Source organism: Ambystoma mexicanum, chromosome 6p, assembly GCF_040938575.1.
Source record: "Ambystoma mexicanum isolate Mex_15411 chromosome 6p, UKY_AmexF1_1, whole genome shotgun sequence".
Classification (NCBI taxonomy): domain Eukaryota; kingdom Metazoa; phylum Chordata; class Amphibia; order Caudata; family Ambystomatidae; genus Ambystoma; species Ambystoma mexicanum.
The window spans coordinates 313,697,721-313,722,713 of record NC_090935.1 but is presented as its reverse complement, the minus strand read 5'-3'; the positions used below and the strand labels follow the sequence as shown (position 1 = coordinate 313,722,713).

The window sequence follows — 24,993 nt, the reverse complement described above, 5'->3', positions numbered from 1 at the left end:
CTAGAGCTCTTCTGAGGCACGCCAAGTTGGCTGACGTTCCTCCCTCAGATGTCCCCAGTAATGCTTGTTACTTTGCATGGAAATGGAGAAGTAGTCTGGGTACCTGTGAGTGTCAAGAGACCAGTACCAGGTAGATTTGTACTTAGAAATGACCTTCAAGAGTTGGGCCTTGTAGGGGATATAGAAGAATGACCAGTACTAGGTCTCAGATAAAGAAGGTTGCATCTGCCAAGCTTAAACTAAAGGCAAAGCCCAGGGCCAAGGAGTCATTGCAAAGAAGGGGAAGAAAACCTCTACCCTAAAGTACCTGCAACCGATGTTGATGTACCTGGCTCAGCACCTGAACCTGGTGAGAAAGAGATGCTGCCTAGGAATATGCACCACAGCGATGACCCTGAATTGAATAGTTTACTCTCACAAGGGTGTCCATCCAGGGAACTCGGCAAGTGTCAGAATGCCCGTCATAGGGAGGCCTCAGGCAGGGCTGTTCCCAGTTGTCACCACCACCCAGTTTTGGTGAGCCCAACACCCAGGTGTTGTGAGCCCTCTGAGGAAACATAGGATGTTTTGGGAAAATGTGTTACTGTATAGTGAGCCCATGGAGTCCACAGCTGGAGACCAGAAGAGGATGCCATCCCCCCAGTTTGACACCCTTCCTCTTACAGTTGGCACATAAATCCCGCCCCCCCCCCCCCTTGCTGGTCATCTTGCAACAAAGTGTTCACAGGAGAGGTTGAGCATGTTTAATCTACTAGCCTAAGAAGGAGGGGATCCAGATAAAAAAGCACAGCAAGAGATGCACCACTTGGTGTTTGTCTGGCAAAAGTGGAGTAGTGGGTATAACGTTTTAAGAGGGTATGCGTTACCATTGTTTGCATTAGGCCATTTTAGATAGTAGTGGGTGTATCTTTATGGTTCTTGGGTATGCCACCAAATATCCTGAAACCACCCAATGAACAACAATGACGTCTATTGCTAGAGTTTGTTTTCCTAAAGAAGTTGCTTAATCTGTTGCCAGTTTAAGGAGAGATTGAGGTGGCACACTATGGAAAAAGGGTTTGTCGTTATCTGGGCCCATAGGAAACTGAGACCCTACCTCTTTGGGACTTCTGTCACCATTCAGACTAACCACAACCTAAATTACTCGGTTGATCCATAAGCCTTTTTAGCATAGTCCAGGCCCCCAACCTCAGAAATGCTGTTGGCCTACCAAGGATTGATAACCAACTGGAACAAAAAATCCACACTGGGGTGAATTATATCCCCCTGTCTCCTCTAGTCTGGGGGTAGGTGAGGACATTTATTTATTTTTATTTTTTTTATTTTTTTCTTCATGCTGCTTTCTCTCCATCTACAGAAGCCCCCCCCTTCCCCCAACATTTTGCTGTTTTTTTACTGATCCTCACTTTTGAAGGGAAGTGAAGCCTTTTTCTTCCTTCGTGTTTCTTGCTTTGCTAAACTCATCTTTTTTGGGGGTGGGGGGAAATTGATCCATCCCTATGGCTATCCATATAGGAGAACTCTGTTCTCCATTATGAAATTCTGTTTAATGGTATAGTACCAGCTGTGTATGGTACTATACTAATTTGTTCTGTTGGGCATGGGCCTCTCTCCCACCATACAGGACTCTCAAATCTAGCTGTTTTCACACCATGCAGGATTCCCGAAATCTAGGCATTCAGCCATACTGTGAAGATTAGCTGCAGAACCTATAACTCACTAACCAAAAAAGGCTCACTCTCTGCATACTTGACTCACTCAAAAAACGAACACAACCATCTCTCGCACCGCAAGCCGCATGCACTTCACCACAACAACACATAAAACATACCAACAGCACACGTGGACTGACATCGTTCCGATACTCTCACCAAAGCAAGCTCAGCGCACAGTGTATACAGAGATGAATCTGCCAACAGAACACCATTCCTCTCAATATCCTACTCCCTCTTCACCCTACTAACGCATCCCACATTCCGTTGTTGACGGTGCATGGTACAAATACCTTTAACCTTAAAATAAACTGCACTCACCTTGCAGCGAGGTCCGGTATGGATACTTGTGTCCCTAGAACTTGTTTTTGTTACCTTTTTGTGGTTCCTTGCATGATGTATTCAAGACCAGCCAATATATTTCTACGGGTTTCATTTAGTGCTTTAGTGCAATTTTGCATTTTACTGTATCATGCCTTTAAGAGTACAATACAATATACTCAAAAATGGCCATACCACAAGACTTTCGCCTATCCTTTAGCCATCTTGTATTTTGGTCTTCCTCCTGCCCTCTCGGGTCCGGATTTGCCATATATGTTAAGCCCTTTCCTGCGGCAAGGCTTTACAAGGCAAGGGGGGGGGGGTGGCGTTGGGGCTGGAACTCTGTCCCAGCACACATCCATGCAAAAAGTCTGTTGCTGGGCAGATGTAGTGGTCAGGGACTGTACATGTTGTACAGACCCTGCCAGTTTTGAAAGTTGTAAATCCTTACCATCAGTGGGTTTAGGGGTGACTCCAGCTCGAGTCCTGGATAAAAGGACCTTTGTCATCAGATCGTCATTGGAGCCCGGAGCCTTACAAAGAGGAGCATCTCACATTGTCTTAAACCGTCATGGCAAAGCCCTGCTAATTTGCTAATCTTCAAAAGGTCTTCATCAATGCTTCAAACCCTTGACCAGTGGGAACAACCAGTCTCAACCTCTGCTTGATATGGTACATTTTATTTGTATCGCGCTTGAGGATCCCTACTCCTTGGAAGCATTCAGAGGTGTCCCAGAACCATCCTGTAGACTGATGCGCTTCCTTGTGGGCTACCTTGCTGTATCTGTCTTTGTCCCGAGTTCGGACTTGGTAATCTGCAGACCCTCGATTTTGTGAAACAAGAGGCATTTCCCTGCAGTTCGACCAGCTTCTTTGTTTCTGCTACGAGGGTCGAACTATGCATTTCTTCAAAGTGGCCTTTGCGTCCAGGGCCCATCTGAGGTAGTCCTCCACTTGGTAGTCCTTTCTTCATCATGCCAAGGTCATCCAGCGGTCCAGTCACAGGAAACGTCTTGCCAGATCACGGAATCGCTGAGTAGACCAACCCAAATCCCAACGCCAAAAGTGACCTCTGCACCCACCATCCCATGACATCCTTCAACTGAACCAAGTCTGAGTAAGAGGTCTGCCAAAATAGTCCCTGGGTGTGATTGGATAAGAGGGGGTGAGTAAACGCACCTGTTCCTACCCACCTTCCTCCATAGCCATAGAAAACATATTCCAACAAATAACTAGTTTCTGGTAACCCTGGAGATGCATACAGTGCATGCATACAAACGCATTGAAAATCATCCTTTGAGGTAAAACTAATGCTACTTAACAGGATTTGTTGTTCAGCTTCAAGATCTACTCAAATTTAATTTTAAATGTGAAATATTTCAAGTACAAAAAGGTAGCTTTGTTAGCTTGCATTTAGTTCTCTTCAATTGGCTGAATAAACAGACCCTCTCGTGATACTCTCTCAAAATATGTAATGCCTATAAGCATGAATATCAATAGTCTGTTGGATCCAAATGCTTGGTGTAGTTCGTATGGGCTCTGGTGACTATCTACCTTTCCAGCTTGCAGTTGTTATGGCTCTAGGTTCTGATATCAAACAACCATTTGTATGCTTTGGTTTCTCAATGCGTTTTACTGTTTCTAAGATGCTTGTTGAGGCATGTGTGATTTTTTTTTTTTATTTTTTATTTTATTTTATAATTCTATGTTTTGTTTCACAGTGATGGTGCCAGCCAAGCTCTGGCATCCTGCCAGAGAGATTTTCGTAACAAGCCGTATCCAGTCCGAGCCAAGATTACATATTTCCAAAGAAGTCTGACTGTAAGTACATTGTGCAACATTTCCTGTCAATGCTGTAGACCTTCCCCGCTTTGCTCATGGATTTAATTTAACAGATGTTTGATGTGCCAGCTGTCCAATTCTGTCTAATTATCCACCAGATAATTATATCCTGTTTCAATGTAGCTTAATGTTAATTTATTGGTAGAAATGACCTATTTAAGCTTGCTTACTTTTTGAATGCTCGTGATTTTAAAATGTCTTTGCATTTTATGCCTCAGCACCCCTGTAACCAAATCGTTTTAAAACCGGGCTCAAAGATGAGCCTACATTAAAAAAATATAGCTTGTTACCTTTTGGGCATTAAACACTCCTAAAATGTGCTACAACAGTAGCAGTGGGGCTTTGCACTTTATGGTGCCATCTAATGTGTGTTCAACCCAAAATGTAAAAACAGGTGTTGCAGGAAGTCTAGAACTGGTGTTTTGTGGTTCCATGGTAATTATTACTGTCTCAGTGTCAGTATTTTCAATGATTTCATAGTTTAGTTAACATTTGTATTGGTTTTTGTACATTTGAGTATAGTAGAAATCTATAAATTTTTATTGACAAAATTATTCTTTTTCAGTCTAGATTATGATGTACTTACTGATTCGGGTGTTTATTGAATTCATGGAGACTTGACCTGCAGCATACACAATTTTGGTTAATATGGGGTCTAAATATGTATCCACAATCCTCTACTTGCTGCTATTTGTTTCATAAGCAAGTATCGAACCCCACCAAAAAACTTTCTTATAGTCCATGTTTTCTGACTTTGAAATTGTAATTTGTGGGCTAAATATACATTTGTCTTTTTGTCGCTTTAAAAATAAAAAGTCAAATTTGAATTTTTACGCACGCACTCATTTGATCAAAATACCCTTCTTTTCATTGTCCTAATATTATGACGTGTCTGAAAAGGCTCAGCCACTTCCAGGTCGAGATAAAGAAAGACCACAAATATTTAAGAGGAGAAGTTTACTTATTTGATCAAAATCGCTAATGATAAATATATCTAATTGGTGAGATGATCCTCCTCTTTGCTAATATGTTCCTATTTTCAGCATTTTACTTGTAATCTGTTTTTACAGCATGCAAATGTGTGATTGCCCAATTGTGAATTGGAATGTTCGGTTTTCTAGGTGCTCATTAACAATGGCTTTACTCCAGACCGAGATGACTATGAATTTTGTGCCAAAGTGGATTCCATGGTCGTCCCATCGCAGGGCTACTTTGGCATATCTGCAGCAACAGGGGGCCTTGCAGGTAATACTTGTGTCTAAAATATACATTTTTTAGAGGTTTGTTTTTAAATGAAGATGCATTTTACGTTATTTCATGTTTTTGCATCCTGTTAAGAACAAATCCGTTTTCATGAATGGAGAGCCTCACAAAAGGCTAATATACTGCTGGTAGCACATTGGCATTTCATCCACATGATGGAATTGCTGCCTGGATTAGGAAGAGATTGCAATTGGGAAAAATATTTGCCCCTTCATTTTTGCTGTAGAATGAAATGAGAGCAATACGGACGTCCTTACATATGGAATCCTATTAGTTTCATGTGACAGTTTTCTATGTATTTCTCTTCAAAATCACATGACGATAGACATTTACTAATGGGTGTGCTTTAACAACGCATTTGCAACTTTTATCTTCATTCGTCCTGTTACAATTTTAATGCCCTTTGTGAAACAATTTATCTGTCAAAAAATGATTTGATTTAATTGTTTTATTTCTTATTGTTTGGTTAACAAAGTAACCTTTAACAAAAAAAAGAATACCGAGCAAAAATGGTTACATTAATATCTTGATGGATTGCATTACATAGAAAACAGAAAAAGGTACCATACCTAACTAGAACTGGACAATGCAACACCAGTATATGCCATACAATCATGTAACAATGTGCTATCGTGTGTATGTATGTAACATCTACATGTATGACAAGCAAGTAACTTGTAACCGCGCCCCCATGCCGCAGGGCTGTTGTGCGCTTTATACATTTAAATAAATAGCAAAGTAAAACATTTGGATACAATCATATCAAAAGTTATTAGTTCACCAGGGTCCAGAATTTCTTTTAAAAAGTGAATAGCGGCAACCATTCAGTTATTATGACCATGAGAGTTCATAATCAACGGCCATACTCCTTCAGTATGGATCTGGGCAGAAGGATGAATAAGGTTGCCAAAATAAAACGTATGCCTTTCCTCTAGAGTTCTACAGTGCATCAGTATGTGACTGAGTTTCAACTGCTGCTATACAAAATCGAAACAATCTCAAGGATCTAAGGACTTTATTTTTGGCACCCAGAATTTCTTTTGTGTGAATCAAATGTAACTGCAGCCTCATTACCCTAGACTGCAATGATCTGCTAGGGGATTTAGTCAGATATTCTGGACAGATTCCAAATTGTCCGACATCAACCAGCAGGTCAGCAAATAAACGAAATGTTCTAACCTTATTGATTGTCAATCCAGTCCCATTCTCTGTCTCCTTTTTAATCTGATCAGATTCTGGTAAACCGTTTCTTTCAATATCCACACCTTTCACAGATAGAGTAGCATTCAATTTCCCAGTAATTTAGCGCAGGCTAGGACTACTTGTGCAGCAATTGCTTTAGCAACCAGCATATATAATCTTCTCTAGCACAGTGCATTTCTCAACCGAGAATTCTTCCAAACGAGATGGAATTGAATGGAAGAAAGGCCTTACTCAAAACGTAGGACTGCTGCTTGTATGCCATTAGGCAGGCGTATCTCCCTCCAGAATATACCCTCAACCGTATCACAATCAAGTAAAGTTGGGAAAGCCCATCTCTCACCCCCATGTGTAATGGATGGTTGAACCTTAGCTTTATAGAATGTCAATACTGGGCTCAGAGATTTAACCAAACTTCTGGTTCACTGCTCAAGCTTATGTAGCCAGCATCTGCATTTTAGAACTTCATTTTATTCTGTAGCTTCTGCAAACCAGATAACAGAAGTTTGACACCTTTTCCAGTGCAAGTTGTCATATTTCTTCTTCATCTCCGGCCTAAACATCAATATTTCTTTTTTTTTTTTTATATATTGATACTTGGATGGTTCAGATCAGCATACTTAGCCAGTGCTTCACGCTTGTGTTGCAACCCTATTTGGGTATAATAAAAAAAAAAAACTAAATCGTCTGCATGAAGTAGATCGCCCAAACTAGTATCCGCCAAGCTAGGTGAGAAGCTGCGTGTCTTGAAAGATCTCAGACGGATCAGAGATAGAAAGGCTAAAGAGTAGAGGGGCCAATGACAGCCTTGCTTCAGTCCACACCTACTCATAATCTGTACTGACAGTTTAGAAAGGGCATTAAGGCGCACTCTAATAGAGGTATTGGAGTGTAAAGCAATGAGCATCGCTAACAGATGGGGAGGACAACCCCATTTCCTGAGTTTAGCCCACAAGCGGGATCGGTTTATACTGTTAAAAGCCATGGCGAAGTTAATAAACCCCATATAGACGGTTCTCAACTTCGCCATCGCTTCTTATTTGAGCATTCCCAGGATAAAGATGTTGGCATTCATGCCAGTCCCCTTTCTGAAGCCTGTCTGAAGCTAATCTATTCTACCTGCACCAGAGGCCCAGTGCGATAACTCGCTCAAGACTAACTTGCATAGATGTTAGCCGGGACATCCAAAAGTGTAATGGGCCTATAGTTAGTAGGGAACCATTGCTGCCCCTTCTTAAAAATTGGGACAACGATGGATTGAGTCCACCAAGTTTCGGGCATGGTCGCTGCCTGTTGGGCCAAGATTGTATGCAGTACCCTTTGGGTACACTACAACAACCCTGAACTCCTGGCAATAGGAACCCAACCTTTGGTATAAGCTTTTACTACACAGGAGGGTAGCATGTTAAGCAGCTAGGCCTATCTCAAGAGGGGTCAATGTGAGCTGTAGGGGAGTTAGAGATTCACAGTGACAAGTATTCAAATATACACTTGCGCACAAGGTTTCTTGAATAAACATAATTAATTTATCAGTTGGAAAACCCTCCTTCAGAAGGGAGCAATATAAAAGCAACACACACACACTTCAAAACTACACACTCTTAGTTTCAAAATCAGTAAAGACTCTTTTGGGATGGCCCACAGTCACAACCTACACCCTCGGGTGACTTCAATAGAAAGTGTGCTGGGGACATTAATATCTTACTGTTTGCATTTAGCATACTCTTAGAACTTGGTCAATGGAAAAGGTTATTAGAACAAACAAGAGATCCCAAATGTTTTTAAGCAGGCAAATACTTTTGGATCCCCTAAGCAGAGTCATTCAGTGTAACCGGTTAAGCCAAAGACAATGGGCAAAAGTCTTATATGGGCTGGAGCACTTCTGGGTAGGTAAGTAGAAAGGTCTTTGCACAATGTTTTGGAAGTCTTTGAAGAAAAGAATCAATGTAGGGTCACACGCTGTTTAGGCTTGTGAGTAGTAGAAGATGTAAGCAACTCTACACAAGAGGTAAATTCTCTCAGACTTTACAGTACCTTAGTATTGAAGAAAAAGTGCAGCAGATGACTTCTGTTCCTGTGGAGCTCTGCGGACCTCACTGTTCCTGGGCCTCAGTCGTGGGGACAAGAGGGAGGATTTATGGGGACGGTCAATGTTCGCAACTTTCAATCTTTCCAACAACTGGCACTTCAGTGTTTCAGCTCCTTGCGACTACCGTAAATGGCAACACTGCGGTTTCTGGCTGTTGAGATGGACTTTCCTTGCTTCTGGGGTCCCGCACTGTCAGGGGCCTCAGTCCTGCTTCCTGGGAGTCTGGAGGATCTTCCTGGAGCTCTTGGCCAACTTAAAGCAGTGCACCCAAAATGGTGTTCCTCTCCCTGGTGTTTCGGTTTCCAGCAGCAACTCTGTGGAAATGCAACCGCTCCGAGAGAATGTCCATGTGGCTTACTTTGGAGTTGATTGGTCCCATCAACTCAAAGGGAGAAGTCGTCCTTGTAGGGGCTTCTCTGTCGATATGAATTTGGAGTTTCAGCACAGCAGCAGGGCTTCACCGGGCAAACCAACAGTCCAGGAGTTGCAGCAGGCGTCCTCTTCAAGCTTGAGTTCCTTCGTCCAGTGATCAACTCTGCCTTCCAATCCAAAAGCCTCGCCTTTTATTCGGTTCTCTCCCATTCATTCCAGCCTAGCTGTCAGTCACCCAGCAGGGTGGCTGTCCTTGCCGGACAGTTAACCAGCCAATCACTACAGAGTGCATTTGTGTCTCCTAGGAGACTAAGCACAGGGAGTTTTGGGAACCTCCCTCACTTCCTGCCCACCCCAGACACATTGGAGCCAGAGGCGGGCTTCACTCGTGAATCCCGCCAAAGGCAAAGCAAACAAAGGGACCAAACCTGGTTTGGCACGCAGAGGAAATCTCAAGAAGGACCTTTCCACAAAGAAATGGCGAAAAAAGAAGGGGGCCATTTTGACAAAAATGGCACCCTTGGGTGCTTTACTGCAGCTGCGAACGCAGCCAGTAAACTGCCACCAGCCATTCAGTGAGGAAAGGGTAACATAAAAATGTTACATGAGAAACTAGACAAAGGAGATACTAAGTTACCCCTCCAGCACCCTATTGTAAGATGGTGTGTGCTGGGTATAGAACGTTACAATAAGTAGTCAATTTCACTTTACTGATCTTGGAAACAGTAGTTTATCCAAGAGAAGGTATTTAAACCTTTGGGAAATCTGAAAAACTTTCCTGTGTCACTGCACTGAAGGTGCTGTGTGACACAATGTAAAAGATGATGCCTGTGGAGTTTGTCAGACTCCACAACCAAAAGAGTGTTCAAAATCACTGAGTGGGGAAAAAGGGTCTTGCTCTCTCTAGGTTAAAAAAATCAAGTCCTCAAAATCATCAAAGTTGCTGGGGGTCTCTGAGGTGGAGGGAATTGGCACATTTCTGAGAATTCTCCCTAACCCTGCCGAGGTAATTACACCCAGCATACGTGCCCTAGTTTCATAACTGCATTCGACAGGCTGTCAGGCCCTGGTGCACAAGAGTTCTTGCCGCACTTGATTAAAGCAACTATCTGCGCCACTGAAAAAGACAGTTGCCATGAGCATGCTCTGGTTCGGTTCAGGGTTATAACCTTCCTCCTCCTTATCCCCTTTATATATTTGTGTGAAATGATCAGAAGATAACCCCCCGCCCAATGGGGTTAATCAAAGAGCTAGATTGTGGCGACACAAGATTATTTTGATTGATCGTCAAAAGGACGATACATCTCTCGCTCTAACCAAGTTCAGCATCTTTTGTGTATCATTTAACAAAATGTTGAGCTTCAAGATTTTTATTTGAACCTCTTCTAGCAGCTGGCAGAGATGCAGGCCCTTCTTAAATCCCTTTTTTCCAACTGTGTGATGGGGTCAAAGGCATGATTTCTTAAAATGTTTCCTCTAGTACTAGGGGGAGGTATCACTTTGTAGACTTGTTCCAGGATATCTTTATAGGGAGAATCGCAGAGAGCCCGCTCTAATTTTGCTGAAGGAAAAAGACGATGGAGGGTGTCGTGAAACTTCACCACGTTTGACTTATTCGATCAGACCCTATCCTTACACTGGGTAGCCACTTGTTCATGATCGTAAAAGTGGCTACATGATTCCCTTTTTGTCACCTTCAACCCCAGAACCAGGGGCGGTCAGATTTTTATAAATGTCATGGATTCCACATTAAACAGTATTTCCCCTGAAACAAAGAATGTGTCCTGAATATTATTGGACAAGCCTTGATGTCAGGTAGAATTAGGGGGGGGATATGTCCTGCTATCATACCATTCAACATATTCCAAGCGGTAGCTGGCTCCATCCAGGAGCTTCCTGGCCATAACATTGCTACCTGACTTGCTCCGATCGCTAGGCTCCAGGCATACAGCATTAAGATCACCACATAACAAAATTGAATTACCGGTTTTACAGCTTGCCACTCATACAGTAAATCTTCAATTGCCCCAGGGAAACTGATTCCTATAAAGATTTATAATCAGTGTCGAAGACATTTCATTATACAAAGCATTTTCCCAAGCCAGTTCCACTGTCTTTATAAAGGCATTTATAATGCGCCTATATACAAGTGTTTCAAGGGGGCAGGGGGGAACAGAGGGAGGACACACAACTTACTAGACCCGGTGACATTGAGATTGCACAAGTGCAGGGGAAGGGGGAAAAGTGCGGGGGGGAGGCATGGGAGGAGGGTGCAGTGCAGTACATGGCATCGACAGTAAAAAAGAAGTAAATAGAATAAATAAAAAGCAATAAGTAAAAAGTGCAGCCAGCTGGTGGCAAGGGTAGGTGCAGACATCAGGTGTCAAGTGCTGGAAGGGGACTGTAGAGATACAGAAACCAGTCAGGGTGTTGGCAGGGAGGCAGTGCAGGTGTGCAGCTGGTGGAGGAGGGGACCTGGCCCTGAGATCAGAGGGTGACCAGTGCAATTTCAGTGTGTTCCAAAACTCCACCTGCTTAATGTCAGCTGAACTCGGATGGGATAATGTAGGCACTCTGGTAAGCAGTTTCAATACCACCATCCTATTCAAGGTCAGCTGGACACAGTCCTTCAACTCCCAAGATGGGAGAAGCTGCAAATTTGGGGAATCCCATTTGGGTGGGACTGATAACTCAATTGGATCCTTATTAACAAGTTTCGAACGACGTTCCTTTAATATTAGAAAAGCAGACTCTCCTATCACCCGACTGTTCAGCAAGGAGCTCCCGAGGACTGTCTAATTTCTTCCTGGGGATTGGCATGATTCTGAGTCATGTCCGTAACTCGTTGGCAGCGGGCAATCATTGCATGAGCAAGGGGAACAGCCATAGACTGCATCGCCAAGGGTCTGAAGATGCTCCCTTCCAAGACAGGAGCATTGATAAAAGCTCTTTTCGCCTCCACCTGCCTCATCAGTATCCAGTTGAAGAGCTCCAGTGTGGGAGACCTAATCCACCACATTAAGCCCCCGACCAGATGGCCGGTTTTCTGTCAAGGTGATAGAATGAACAACATCCAAAATCCCAGGCAAGGCCCCAGGCAAGGTCTCTGCTATTGCTTCACAAGCTCTTGTAGTATGAGGTTCAAAGGGAAGACTGGGCAACGTCGGGTTCCTGAGGAATTTTCTTGAAACCCGACCAGCAGTCCTGTGGGCCCCCTTCCTGTTCTTTGATTTCTTTATAGCCGCTAGTTTACTTGAGGGGTACCCCTTGGTGTTCTGACTGTTTTGTGTCAAGGGGTGATGGTACCTTCTTTGACCTCCCTTTAGGGGCTCCAAAGATCGCAAAAGATATATGAGGCCCCTGGGGTGGTGACTAACTCTAACGCCGGGGGGATACTACCAGTCGCACTCCCTTCACGAAGGAGGGCCTCAGCTGGTGGCATAACGGCCGGATGCCTCCACCTGTTTAATTTTGTACAGAGTTATATTTTGTTTTGATTTCATTTATTCTTTGTATTGAATTTTCTAATTTGTTCAGATCAATTTGAAAGAAAAACAGACTGGTTTAACATACATTGGCAATTGTTAGTTAATATATATTTTTCAATAGGTTTTGATAGAAAGATCCTTACGATTTGGCCTTTGATTAGTGGAAAATAATGAATGGTGAGGAGAAAATGTTACAAATGATGTATTGTGCTTCCTTTTGTAACTCCATGGATGATGCATTGAGTGGTATTCTGCCATTTGATCAATCAAAATAATGGTGTTTTAAGTACATTTTGGCTAATTTAGGATAACTCAATCACTTCAGGTATGTCAGGAGAAACCTAGTATGTGCAATGTTTTTCCCCCACTGTGTATTTATTTGAATATTATTTTACTTTCCAGACGACCATGATGTTCTTTCATTTCTGACATTTCAATTGACTGAACCTGGAAAAGAGCCAGTAAGTGTCCTTGTTAATATACCATTTATTCAGAGAGCCTGCACATACTTTGATATTGTATATGTAGAGCACCATCAATAGTTTTTATGACTCTGGCGTTTGATTTCAGGTTGTTGAGGGAGTGATATCCGACAAGATAATGTTGATTTTTGTCAGAGAGATGGTTGATTTGTCCCGTGGATTTGGGTGACCACACTGCGTTGTCAACCCAATGCTTCTGGTATACTCTGCCTTTTTAACTGACTTTTGTGACTTTTTATGGCAAATGAGCTGCTTGAATTTATTTGTTGATGTGGGTGGATTTGTAGATATTAAGATCTATTATGTTCATCTGGCAAACTAGTTAATTAACGTGATGCTTTAGTTCATTTACAGGTTCTTTATTATTTAAGGTTAATTTTTCATGAAACCAACCTTTAGGAAAAGAATGATGCTTTGTAATTTTAGTATGGGGTCTAATCCTTTGACTTTGCAAGTAAGAAACTGCAACAACTACTGAATCAAGAGCAAGGGTCCTATGTAAAGGAGAAGGGTGCTCTTTATTTAGTTTTGTTTAGTACATTCATAGCCACATTTTCAAAACTTAAAGATTTGGTTTCCGTTCGAGCACTGCTCCAAGAGACCCTCAGTCCTAGGAGCTTTGCTTTTTGTTTACAGATTTAGTTTTCCCACATTGAATCGAAAATAAGATCTAAATTGATTGCATACCTAAATCCAGCCTTTCAGAACAAAAACAAATTCCAGAAACCGTGGATCGCTATGAACTATTTGCCACTTTGAGACCATTTATGCAGTCATTGAGCAAGCATGGATAGCCATTTTTTCGGCAGCTTAAGGGCAGTTATCCCTCTGCATGTTTTAGATCTATTTCCCGAGTCTATTGGCTAGTAAATCGAGAAGAACTGCCCTTGAAATACCAATAATGACACCGGAATATTAGCGAGATTGGCCATAAAAAGGCTTCCATGCATGCAGGTCAACTGTGGGCCATTAGAGATGATGCTGGACCAGACAGTGACCTGTTGCTGAGTCATGGGGCAGCTGCAGGTTATATAACGTCTTTGGTACAGTTACCGGTAGGTTGCAGGTATGATGCAGGGATAGTGAAAAGGACCATCAAGCTGAATTTGCAGTAGTGATCCGCAGTCAAGAGATCAGGCTTAATGTCTACCGGTAGGGCAATTAATGATAGCGACCTCTGGCATTTTTCGCAGTACTTATGAGATGCATTTTCTAAACTGATCAACTGGCAAAGTATTAGCAGTATTGGTAATAAAAGGCCATCAGTCAAGATGATCCATAATGCTCTCATGCAAGATTAGCAATAATCACAAGCAAAGCCATTCTGTTACTCAGTTGGAGAAGTTGGGGCATGGCTGTATACCTAGTAAACCCATTTTCACTCCACCTCCTGCCTATCAGTGGCCCCACCTGCACATCTCTGCACACATTTAAAAAAAGGTAGCAGGTGCTCCTCTCCAGAAAGAACATGGCATAACCCGTTCTGAGATGTTTGCAGTACACGCTTTTTGCTCACTGTACCTTTCACAGATGGGAAATATCCATTTGCAAATCAGTCTTTGTCCCGCCCACATGCGCAGTCCAGCACCGAAATGCTATGACAATTCCATCTCTGCACACTACCAACAACCACCCATAGACACGGTTCAACAATTCACCGACCATAATCTCACTTGCAGGCAGTAACTCTCGAGCCACCCCAAACAGACATAGCACCACCCACTACTGTACTCCTACAGGCAAATCCATGAAACGTACACACAAGCAGTGAGTCATCTACCACTATGGTATTTTCCCACCACTTGTTGAGTTGAAAATACGATACCTAGTTGACAGGCTTTCGACTTTAGAACCGGATAGTCTGGGTTCGATTTCAGCTTCCCCTCTTGAGCAAACCTGTACTCCACATTCCACATTCTACACTCCACTTAGCAAACATGGGAGAACATGGAAATAAACTGGGCACCGGTATAACATGCTATAATAAACCTTAACGATTGGAGCAGATTGGAATCTGCACCTATGCAGCAAAGCTGCTGACTTGTGATCAAGTTCTATGTCTAATCTCCTAATTCTCTATTTGATCCTGGAAAAACCATGTGTTTGCTTCAGCATGGGCCGAAATTGTGTGATTCTTGAGCAAATGGCTTTCCCTCTCTGCCCCATTGTTTAAATATGATATATTTGGGAATGCTGTGCAATAAGTGACCACCAGTATGTAGAGCTGATTTCCTAGAAGAGGGAGATGTGGGGAAATGCCAGGTTGGTGACTTTGTAACCAGAATTGCTCTACACCAACCTTTGTTTCATTACATGACTCATTGCTCTATGCTTCAATTCCCTTCTGTGGACAATTGCTTTTTTTTTAGCCCAACATAAGAATCTGTATCTTTAGCGAGCATTAAAAAGCTAATGTAAGCAGTCTTTAAGTTTGTGGGGTGTGCATAATTTATTTAGTTTTAACGTATGTGACTTAGCTTGTACCTGGACAGAGCTCACTTGTGTATCTCACATTACGAGTAGTACTGTTGAAACCATTTTCATGTAATCCCCAAATGGTTACATGCTCCCTTTTCATTGTTGGGTTATTTTATGCTATAATTTGTATATTGCATGAGTGTCGAGTAAAAGATGTCAAGCCAATAATCTGACCAATTGAGAAACCTGGCAGTCCCAATATCTTGATCCACCAAAAACAAGTTTTGGTTCACATATGCCTTTTGAAAAACAGATGCCAATTTCGAGGCCTTTGCTATCACATTGCCATTATATTTGACATTTTGTATGCTTATTTTATAGCCTTTACCAGATGCAGAAATTCCTAAAGAGGAAAAAGACAAGTACCAAGAAGAATTTGAGCATTTTCAACAAGAACTCGATAAAAAGAAAGAAGACTTCCAAAAAGAGCATCCCGGAATGCAGGAGCAACCAGGCAAGTCCCTTTCTGTTTTTGTTGGTTGAAATTTGAGCTTTCATTTGTTTTATTAAGACAGGCCTTTTGGGAGAGAAATGTGTATATAAAGACAGCAGATCAACCTCACTCCAAAGCAAAGGGGCTAGGCAAGCGTTGGGATTTATTTTGTATGCCTCTGCTGGAAAGACCAGAAACCTTGTGTATAGGGAGGTGTTCAGTGACAATGTTAATCATTACGAAGTATGTATATGTAGGACTATATATTAAAGGCTACAGATCTGTAAACCCTAGAGGCCCTTTTACTAAAGGTAACATGTCGTACTATGGATGGGACCGAGAATAACTTCTCAAACTAAATAGTGAGACAGACTCCAGGGAGTACAAGGGACGTTGCACAGCATGATCTCAAAACATTTCATAAACACATTTATACCAAAGGTTCATCATAAATCACATCATACTACGTGGAAATTAAGAAAACCTATGGGAGATTGTGGTTGGCTCAGTATACTTTCTATATGGGATAGGATCGTGATTGGGTATCTACAGTCAGGTGGCCACTCATGCCTTCCCCTAGTGCAAGTCATAGTGCAAGTAATCTTCTACAGGAATTAGAAACGCAACACTTCATTGGCTCTTATACAGCCTTCAATAATTGGTTGGCATGCTTGTACTCTTCAAGAACATTCGATGCTGTAGCAGCTTGTAAGCTGGTACCTCAGGTGCTGGTGGGTGAACTTGACCGTATCTCCCCACCCAATTAGCCTGACATCTCATCGCTCATGCTGTCTGCTATTCACATTGTCTTTGAATTCGGCCTTGTGGTAGCGTCTCGTCTCTGGGAATATAAGGGAGTTAAACACGCGCTAGCTCAGTTCATGTAATCGGAGACTGTGAAACGGCACTTGCAACCTAACAAGGGATGCCTCGGCTTCTCACGTATATTGTTCTTTGCAGGCTGATTGGCTGCTTCAAGCCAGACAGCCTCTTTGGTCTTGCTTCGAATTCGAGCCTTTTCTTTGCTGCCACCCACATAGCTTTCAATCCATCTTCCTTCATGGAGACTTGCTTACTAAAATGTATCCTAGAATGTCCAGAACTCTTATATACATATATGTTGCAGACTATATACTACATATAGCCAGCCTTATGAATACTTGCAGCGTCTGTACAATTGTAAAATGGCTTGTGTTTTCTGCAGTGCAATATCCATTCCGCACATGAGCCATCTCGATTCTTTACTTCGTCATCAGATTCTATATCACCATCTCATCCTTCCCGACGTGTTACTCATCTGCCGTGACGTCATCGGCTTCTTCTTTCCACATCTTCACTTATTTGGGCGCTCCTTTCAGGAGACCATCAGTCTTTCAGGGATACTTCTCATAGGTTCTTCTCAATGGATATCTTGTCTCAAAGATTCTTCGTGGTATAGGTACCATTACTTGAGTTGCACATGTCGCAATTTCCGGTTTCCAGCATATAGGCAGAATAGGGGCGGGACTTCCTCTATAGGCATTCATCTCATGCTCTACACCTATTTGGCCTACTTTCATGTGTAACAGTGAAAAACTATATGAAAAGTTAATTTGTAGCCTGTAGGGTATATCTGCTAGTATTAAATAAAAGAAATGTCACACAAATGATTCATTTGGCTGCTAAACATGGCTTGTGTGTTAAAATGGCTGTGACAGCGAGATGTTCGCTTGTTCTTTGGCCATATTGTAGTTTGGTAGCCTTCCCAGGAGAGGAGGGGGAGAGGGTGGGGGATGCTGTGTGCATGTTCTGCATGGACCAGCATCCCCTCCGGTGATTGGCCTGTTGAAGACCTGCTCCTTTGCCTTATCTTGGGACCTTGTTGGTGCTTCGCCCCTTGGACTAGTGGCACCAACTAAGGTTACATGTTCCAAAAGCCTTGGGAAGTGTGTTGGTTGCCAGCCTGTGCCATTAGTTGCCTTCTCCTGATTTTTTTTTTTCTTTTTTCCTTCTTAATAAGGAACCTCTCCTGGATCTGCTTTGCTTGTCATCGCCTGCAATTGGTGATTGTCATAAACAAACTCTCGTTCCTTTATCTCGTAAAGGTTCCTGAAGAGGTCTGCATCACACCTGCGTTTCATCAACTGAGCTTGCACTGTGCAGTTGCACCTGACCAGAAGAGCACTCAAACCTGCAACGTTTGGGCACCCATTACACAAACAAAAAACGGAAGACCACACCCCCAGCGAAATCCCGCCCCTCTGAAGATCCATCATGACAAATGGGAACATCTGAGACCGATCTGCTGAAGGTGGAGGGCTGGGGAGAATTATCATTTCTATGCTAATTCCCTTCAACCTTACAGACCCCCAACTCTTTTGCTGAACTATAGGAATTTTTAATTTTAACCCTGTAACGAGTGTGCCCTTTTTCTCACTCGTGTGTTTTGATCTAATTTGGATTTTTTATACTTCCTTTGTTTTTGCAGACTGACAAACTCCATAGGCATCTACTTTTTGTATGGTGTCACACAGCACTCTCAGTGCAGTGTCAGAGAAATCCTTTAGATTTCTCATAAGGTTTAAATACCTTTTCTTTGGTGAACTACCGTTCCGAAGAATAGTAAAGTGAAGTTGACATTACTTAACTTTTCCTTTAGTAGGCCCAGCACATACCATCTTATGTGGAGTGCTGGGGGTTACTTAGAAACCCCTTTTCTTACTTACTCATGTAAAAACTTTTTGTTACCCTCTACTTTAAATGGCTGGCGGCAGTGGTTTAATTTTCCTACCAGAATCCTCAGCTGCAGTTATAGCACCCATGGGTGACCATTTTCTCAAAATGGACCCGGTCTTGTTTTTTTGCCATTTTCTGTTTGTGAGGTCTTTCTTGGGTTTTACCCTGCGTGCCAAACCAGGTTTGACCCCTTTGTTCATTTTGTCTTTGGCTGGCTTCAGTACTGAAACCTGTCTCTGGCTCCAGTGTACCTGGAAGGGCAGGAAGTGAGGGAGGTGCCCCGAAACTCCCCTGTCATTATCTCCATGGTTACCTAAATGCACCCAGTCCTGATTGGCTGGCTGTCCTGCCAGGACGGCCACCCTGCTGTGTGACTGACCGCTATGCTGTGCAGGAATGGGATAAACCTGCTTAAAAGGAGAGGCTTCTTGGACTGAAGACAGAGTGGACCACTCGGAAGAACAACCCGATGAAGAAACCGTGAACGAAGCTTGCTGCATCCTCCTGTACCGTTGAACTGCTTGGTGAAGCCCTGCTGCTGTGCTGAAAGTCCTTTTTCTGATTGACAAGAGAAGCTCTGGACGGAACAACTTCTGCCCTTGGGTTAGTGGGACCAACTAACCCTGAGACGAACTTGGATGGAAGACCTTCCCCCAACTGGCTGTACTTCTTTGCTGCTGCTGCTGGAACAGAGTGCCCGGGGTCGAGAAATCTGTAGTCGAGTGCAACGTCTGTAAGTCGACCAAAAGCTCCAGGAGTCTCTGAGAACCCTCCCGAAACAGGACGACCCAAGCTCGAGTCGCCTCACCAGAGTGCTGGCCTCCAAGAGTGAAGGAAGCCCAACCGGTTTCCAAGATCCACGGTGGTGCTATTTACCGAGTGCTGAAACCGCAAAGTGCTGCTGATCTTAAGAGACGTAGCTGCTGCTGACCATCGATTTGCTGCTGCAGAAATCCCCAGAATCCTCCCTCTTGTCCCCACGACTAAAGGGCCAGGAACACTAAGCCGCATCACTGCAACCAGACAGGAGCCAGCTGGATCCTCTTCAACCAAAGGCACTGTTCTGACTTGGGGGTACTTAACCTCTTTGTCTGACGTTTGCTCTTCTCAGTTGAGACTTGCAGTAGCTGCATTTTCTAGAGTTGATTCTAACGAAGTGTAACGGCTTGTGGCCAACAGTGATTTTCTACAACAAACTCTAATTTTGTGCAAGACTTTTTGCTATCTAAGAAGTGCCTCTGCTCCAATTGATTTGTATTCTTACTGTCCCTCATAGGTGATACATTGGTTTTTAACTAACATTGTTGGGAAAGAATTGTATCTAGACTTCATTGGGAGATTTAAAAGTGCTCACATGCTCTGAGAACCTGTTTTACCTTTTTCCTTCCTTTAAATTGGCCTTTCTGCCAACATCAGAATTTACCAAGTACAAAAGTGATATATAAATGCCAATACTCTCCTAGTAAGTGAAGTAACCCCAGGGTGTAGGAAGTGTGTATGGAGCATCTCTAAAGAGTATCTACTTGCTTGGGTGGATTCTGAGAAAGTGTTTTGGAGTGTTTTTATTATTGCACATTGCCCTTTTTAAAGAATTCCTATTAAAAACTGACCGGTAAATGCATATTTTACTAGAAAACCTTGAGTGTAAGTGTTATTTGGATACTTCTATTGGTGGATTTCATTGCTTCAGCTCTACAGCTCACATTTACCCCTCTTGAGATCAGTCTGGCTGCTCATTCACACTCATATGTACAATCGGAAGATTGAGGGGAATAATTTAATGGCCTTGAGATTCGTCCCCCCTAAACAACTAGCGAGAGCTACTTAACTTAGGAACCTCGTTGCCTTTATACTGAACCTTAAGGACGGGCTGACGCACACCATTGGGTTCAAATACCCACGAACATTGGGAAATAGCACTTGACTACTAGAACCATTTTCTTGTACATACAAACATTATTTTATTAAGACAATGTATTTTAAAAAAAATATATAAAATCATCCTCAATAAAAAAACTTATTGCAGACTACAAGCTGCCTACAGTTCATATTACAATTTAATAAAACACACAGTGCCTTCTTACAAACCGCACACCATTCATTCACTTACTGACTCGTACGTAATTCACCAACCACTGAGATCCATACACCCGTCGAATATAACACTACAGAAAGCTCTCAAAATTCTGAGTTGCTCTCTCCCGACCCTTAATATCATGATTAGGCGAATCCTTGCTACTCAAGGTTCTGATTAACTTAATAATCTATTCATCAATGTTGCCTTATTATGTGACCACACCCTTGCCAACGTGTTTCGTTCTACAACATTCATTTACATAAATATAAGAACTTCTTCAGGGGAGAAAACAATTCGACATTCAGGTTTTCTTAGTTTTTTCACTCGTGGTAATGTTCATCCGTGACCCGTGGTAGCTTTAATAAATAATGCTGTCCACGGCGTAGTTGGCGTGTCTTCCAAGTAAGACAGCCCTCTGTGGTAGTACACGCCACGCGCAGTCGGTTGCCACTCGGTCACAACTTCATAGGATCTATAATATCCGCTCACAAAGGATTTGCTAGAATGCGCACCTTTGTTGGAGTTGCGCTGCCCTTTTGGTCCTCGAACGCCAGTACTCCATGCGTCATACCACTTGTCATCCTGGATTGCTGCCTTTTAAATTATTCGAAAAAGGTACCGTATTGGGCTTCTCTACTGACGACGTCCTGTATGTAACACGTCGGTCACCTCAGTCACACTACCAACTTGTGTAGTACAGACCTATACCAATAGGTGGGTTACCCAAGAGTACAATGGTGGTGTAGTTTCCTACAGGGTTACTACATCAACTCTTGCCGAACACAGACAGAAAAACTACATTGGGAATGGGTGGGGAAAGTGTATTAGTTGTCATGAGAAGGGGAAGAAATCAGGGTTTGCCATTCTCATTAGGAAATCCCTGCCTTCCACAGTCAGCAAGGTGTGGACAGACGGGGAAGGCAGGCTGGTAGCAATCAAGGCACAGATGGGTGAGGGTACGTTGATACTCTGTTCAATATATGCTCCCACGTGGGATAGCAAGCCTCTTTCTAATACTGCTCCAGGACACTAGGAGAGATGCCCATTCTGCTCCGGGAGTTCACATCTTATAATCAAGAATTGACTTTTTCTTGTCGAAGAAGGCAGTGCCCCAACTAACGAAAGAGGACATTTTGGGAGGGGGTTTCGGACCATGACCAGGTCATGATTGCCCTATACACAGCTTTTAAGCAACAAGGCTCCAAGAGGTGGAGACTGAATGCTAGTTTGCTGAAGAACCTGTGCGACAAAAGGGAGGTGGGGGGAAATGATATACGACTTCTTCATGCTCAATGAGGTTTCAGTGGGATCAGCAGGCACTTTGTGGGCTGCAGGTAAAGCATACTTTTGAGGGGTACTGATGCAGAAGAGGGCCAGCAATAAGAGTGGATAAAGAGAATTTTGTGGGCCTACAATGGGAGGTAAGGGAATTAACGCATCGCTATGAGGACGGCCCTAGTGCAGAAGTTCTGCAAACGCTTAGGAGGGTGAAATATGCATTTAACTACTTTATACAGATGGCAAAATATGCCCTCTTCCTGCTGAGCTTCTTACTACGAGCAGGCGGAAAAAGCAGGGCAACTACTGGTTGCCCAGCTCAGGAAGAGAGGAGCAAGGGGGAATCGGAGTGATCCAATGCAGGGATAACGGGAAGCAGGTGACACAGGCTGAGGATATACTGCAGGAATTCCGGGCCTTTTATGGATCATTGTATACAGCAGAACCAGCCACTGACATAACAGTAGAGAACAGTTCCCGGACCCGCTAACAATTCCGCCTTTCGATTTTTGGGGGATCAGGCGATGCTGCGGGAGCCCGATAAAGGAGGTATGGACGAGCATTACTGGCATGAACAGTGGAGATCACTGGGGGATGATGGTCTGCCAGTGGAGTTTTATAAGGTGGGGGTCGAGGGGGTTCAACTAGCGGCCGGGCTGGATCTGGTATTCAATGAGGCAGTAAAACGAGGGGATCTCTGAGCAGAGTTTAATGAAGCATTGATGACCATGATCCCAAAAATGGGCTGGGACCCCCTCTTGGGTAGTAGTTAACTGCCAATCTTTTTGTTCAACACAGACATCAAAAAATGTGCCAATGTTTTGGCAATGCCGCTGAAAAGTCATTTCAAAACTGTTCCAGGAGTTACAAGTGGGATTTGCTCCAGGTAGATCGGTGAGCGACAAAATGTGGTTACTACTACACTTATTATAGCAAGAGAGCGGCTGGGTGGAGCCCAGAATAGCGCCTGCGCGCGGCGCTGAGAAAGTGTTCGATCGGGTGGAGTGGGAATACCTGTTCAGGATACTAGATCACTTCGGGCTGGGGCAAGGGTTCATTGCAATGGTGCGGTTGTTATACAAGCAATGGCGCCGATCTGAGTCCTTTTAATATCAGGGGAACGAGGCAGGGATGCCCACTGTCCCCCTTATAACTTTGGTGCTGGAGCCGCTGTCTATGGCTAAACCTGAGTATCCAGGGAATAGCCGCCGGTAGGTGAGCAGAAAGTGTTATACGCAGATTATATCATGCAGACACTGGCGGAGCCAGCCCGCTAAGTGGAGGAGCTGATAATTGGGGTGTTTTCCTCCTTTTCTGGATACAAAGTCAACTGGGAGAAATGCAAGGCTATGTCCCTGATTGACAGAACCCAAAGCATGTGCATAAAGGAGATCCAGATAAGAGTTGGTGCAGCAGTGGCTCAAGTATCTAGGAATTTACCTAAACAAAGGATTGGCAAAAATGACTAGCGATAATGTGGACCCATCATGGGGGAAGGCTCATGCGGAGTTTGGGGGCAAATCCAAGTAATTAAAATGGTTATGGCCACCCAGTTTATTAAGGAATTCAGCATGCTGCCCCAGAAAATGCTGGCAGTGCTGATGAGGAAAATATTACAGGGCATCGGGTCCTTTGTGTGCGGAAGCAGCAGACTGAGGTTGAAACCGGGAAAGCTATATGCGCTGGTGAGGGCAGGGGGGCTGCGGCTGCCTCTGCCTCAAATGGAAGTATACTACGTTGCAGAGCACTTTCGAGGTGAGGGGTGTGAGCCAGCTAAGGTGCTGTAGGAGCAGCATATTGCGGGGAAGATGGGTCCCGGGGTGATCTTGGGCATTGGAGGGGAAAGACAAAGTGCACCCGATACTTAGCGTGAGTGTTATTCCATGGGAAAAGATTCCTGCATGGCTTAAGGTGGATGGGTGCTGGCACGTGGAGGCCCCAATTCGGTACAAAAAGAGGATGCTGGGACGGGTTTACTGGAAGAGCTGGGCGGATGTGGATATAGACCATGTGGGATGTGTGGTGACGGAGACGGGTTGCATACCTTTCCGAGACTTAAGAGCCCTAAAGGGTTTGTGCAGGAGAAGAATGGAGGTATAGCTGAGGCACTTAATGCAGACTGTTCTGAAGGGCATTGGGGGGGGGGAATCCAAAATTCACCAATTATGACTGTTGGATAAATGGAACTGGGGGTAGGGGCCGAGTAGAAAAATTGTACACAGAGATAATAGATTGATTATACTCTAGCGACTGCATATAAGCGTGGTAGATGGATGTCAAAAGATGTTAGGCGAGCAGTTCTCGGAGGACACGATCCACAGCACCTTCCGAAACCTTGAGAAAGAGGGTCAGGGAGGCAAGGTTGAAATTCATGCACTACAAGATTCTACAGGGCTGGTACTGGACGCCAGAAAAGCTCAAATCTGCCAAGCTCACACAGGATGACAAGTGCTGGAGGTGTTGGGGGAATCTGTGACGCATCCTGTGGGACTGCCGGAAGGTGCAGGAATACTGTCGGGGCGTGGGGCAGGTAATTAAGAGAACATTGGGATGGAGTACCCAATTGAAACTAGGATTATGCATCTTGCAGGATATGTCACAGGAACTGGATATTGACAGGGAAGATGGGAAGTGGCTGGGCATGGCACTGATGGTGGCAAAACAGATGATTCTACAGTTATGGAAATCGGAGGCAACCCCATTAGTGAGCGCATGGAAACAGGAAATCGTCAGTGGCATCATATGAGCGACTGATTTATAGGGCACGAGGCAAGGAGGCAGACTTCCAGATAACTTGGGAGAAATGCCTGCAGGGCACCGGAGTAGTACGGCGGGGGACAGGGGATTGGGCGGCGGGGGGTAGGGAGTGGAGCAAGAAGGTGTGCACTGGCAGGCGCAAGCGGACATCGCCATTTCATGAGGACGACAGGCTGGATGGAGGCAAGGGGTGGTTAAGAGGGATCAATCTACGGAGCTGGAGTTACAGGTTTTGTTTTTTCCATTATTACATGTTGCTTATGGACGTTGAGAATGTATGGTTTAGAACAATGGACAGGCAATCTCCCTCATAGAAGGGCAGGAATCGTGAGAAGGACGTTCATGACATAGGCTGGGGGAGCAAGGGCGTTTGAGCAACTTGATCAATTGAGCCTGCCTAGTAATATGAATTTGACCCATTCAATTCACTTTAATAAAAGGTACCAAGAAAATACTTGGGGATGGAAATTCATCTAAGATTCACTT

The 24,993-nt window shown here is 43.8% G+C and overlaps 1 protein-coding gene across 1 annotated transcript in view; it reads left to right on the top strand.

Annotated features, from left to right (window-relative positions):
* Positions 1 to 24,993, top strand: part of LMAN1 (lectin, mannose binding 1) — a 275,266-nt gene that overhangs the window by 54,200 nt on the left and 196,073 nt on the right. Inside the window, exons 5-8 of the mRNA XM_069627070.1 lie at positions 3,755 to 3,854; positions 4,997 to 5,120; positions 12,690 to 12,748; positions 15,569 to 15,701. Coding sequence (XP_069483171.1) covers positions 3,755 to 3,854; positions 4,997 to 5,120; positions 12,690 to 12,748; positions 15,569 to 15,701 — 416 coding nt within the window. The remainder of the gene's footprint in view (positions 1 to 3,754; positions 3,855 to 4,996; positions 5,121 to 12,689; positions 12,749 to 15,568; positions 15,702 to 24,993) is intronic.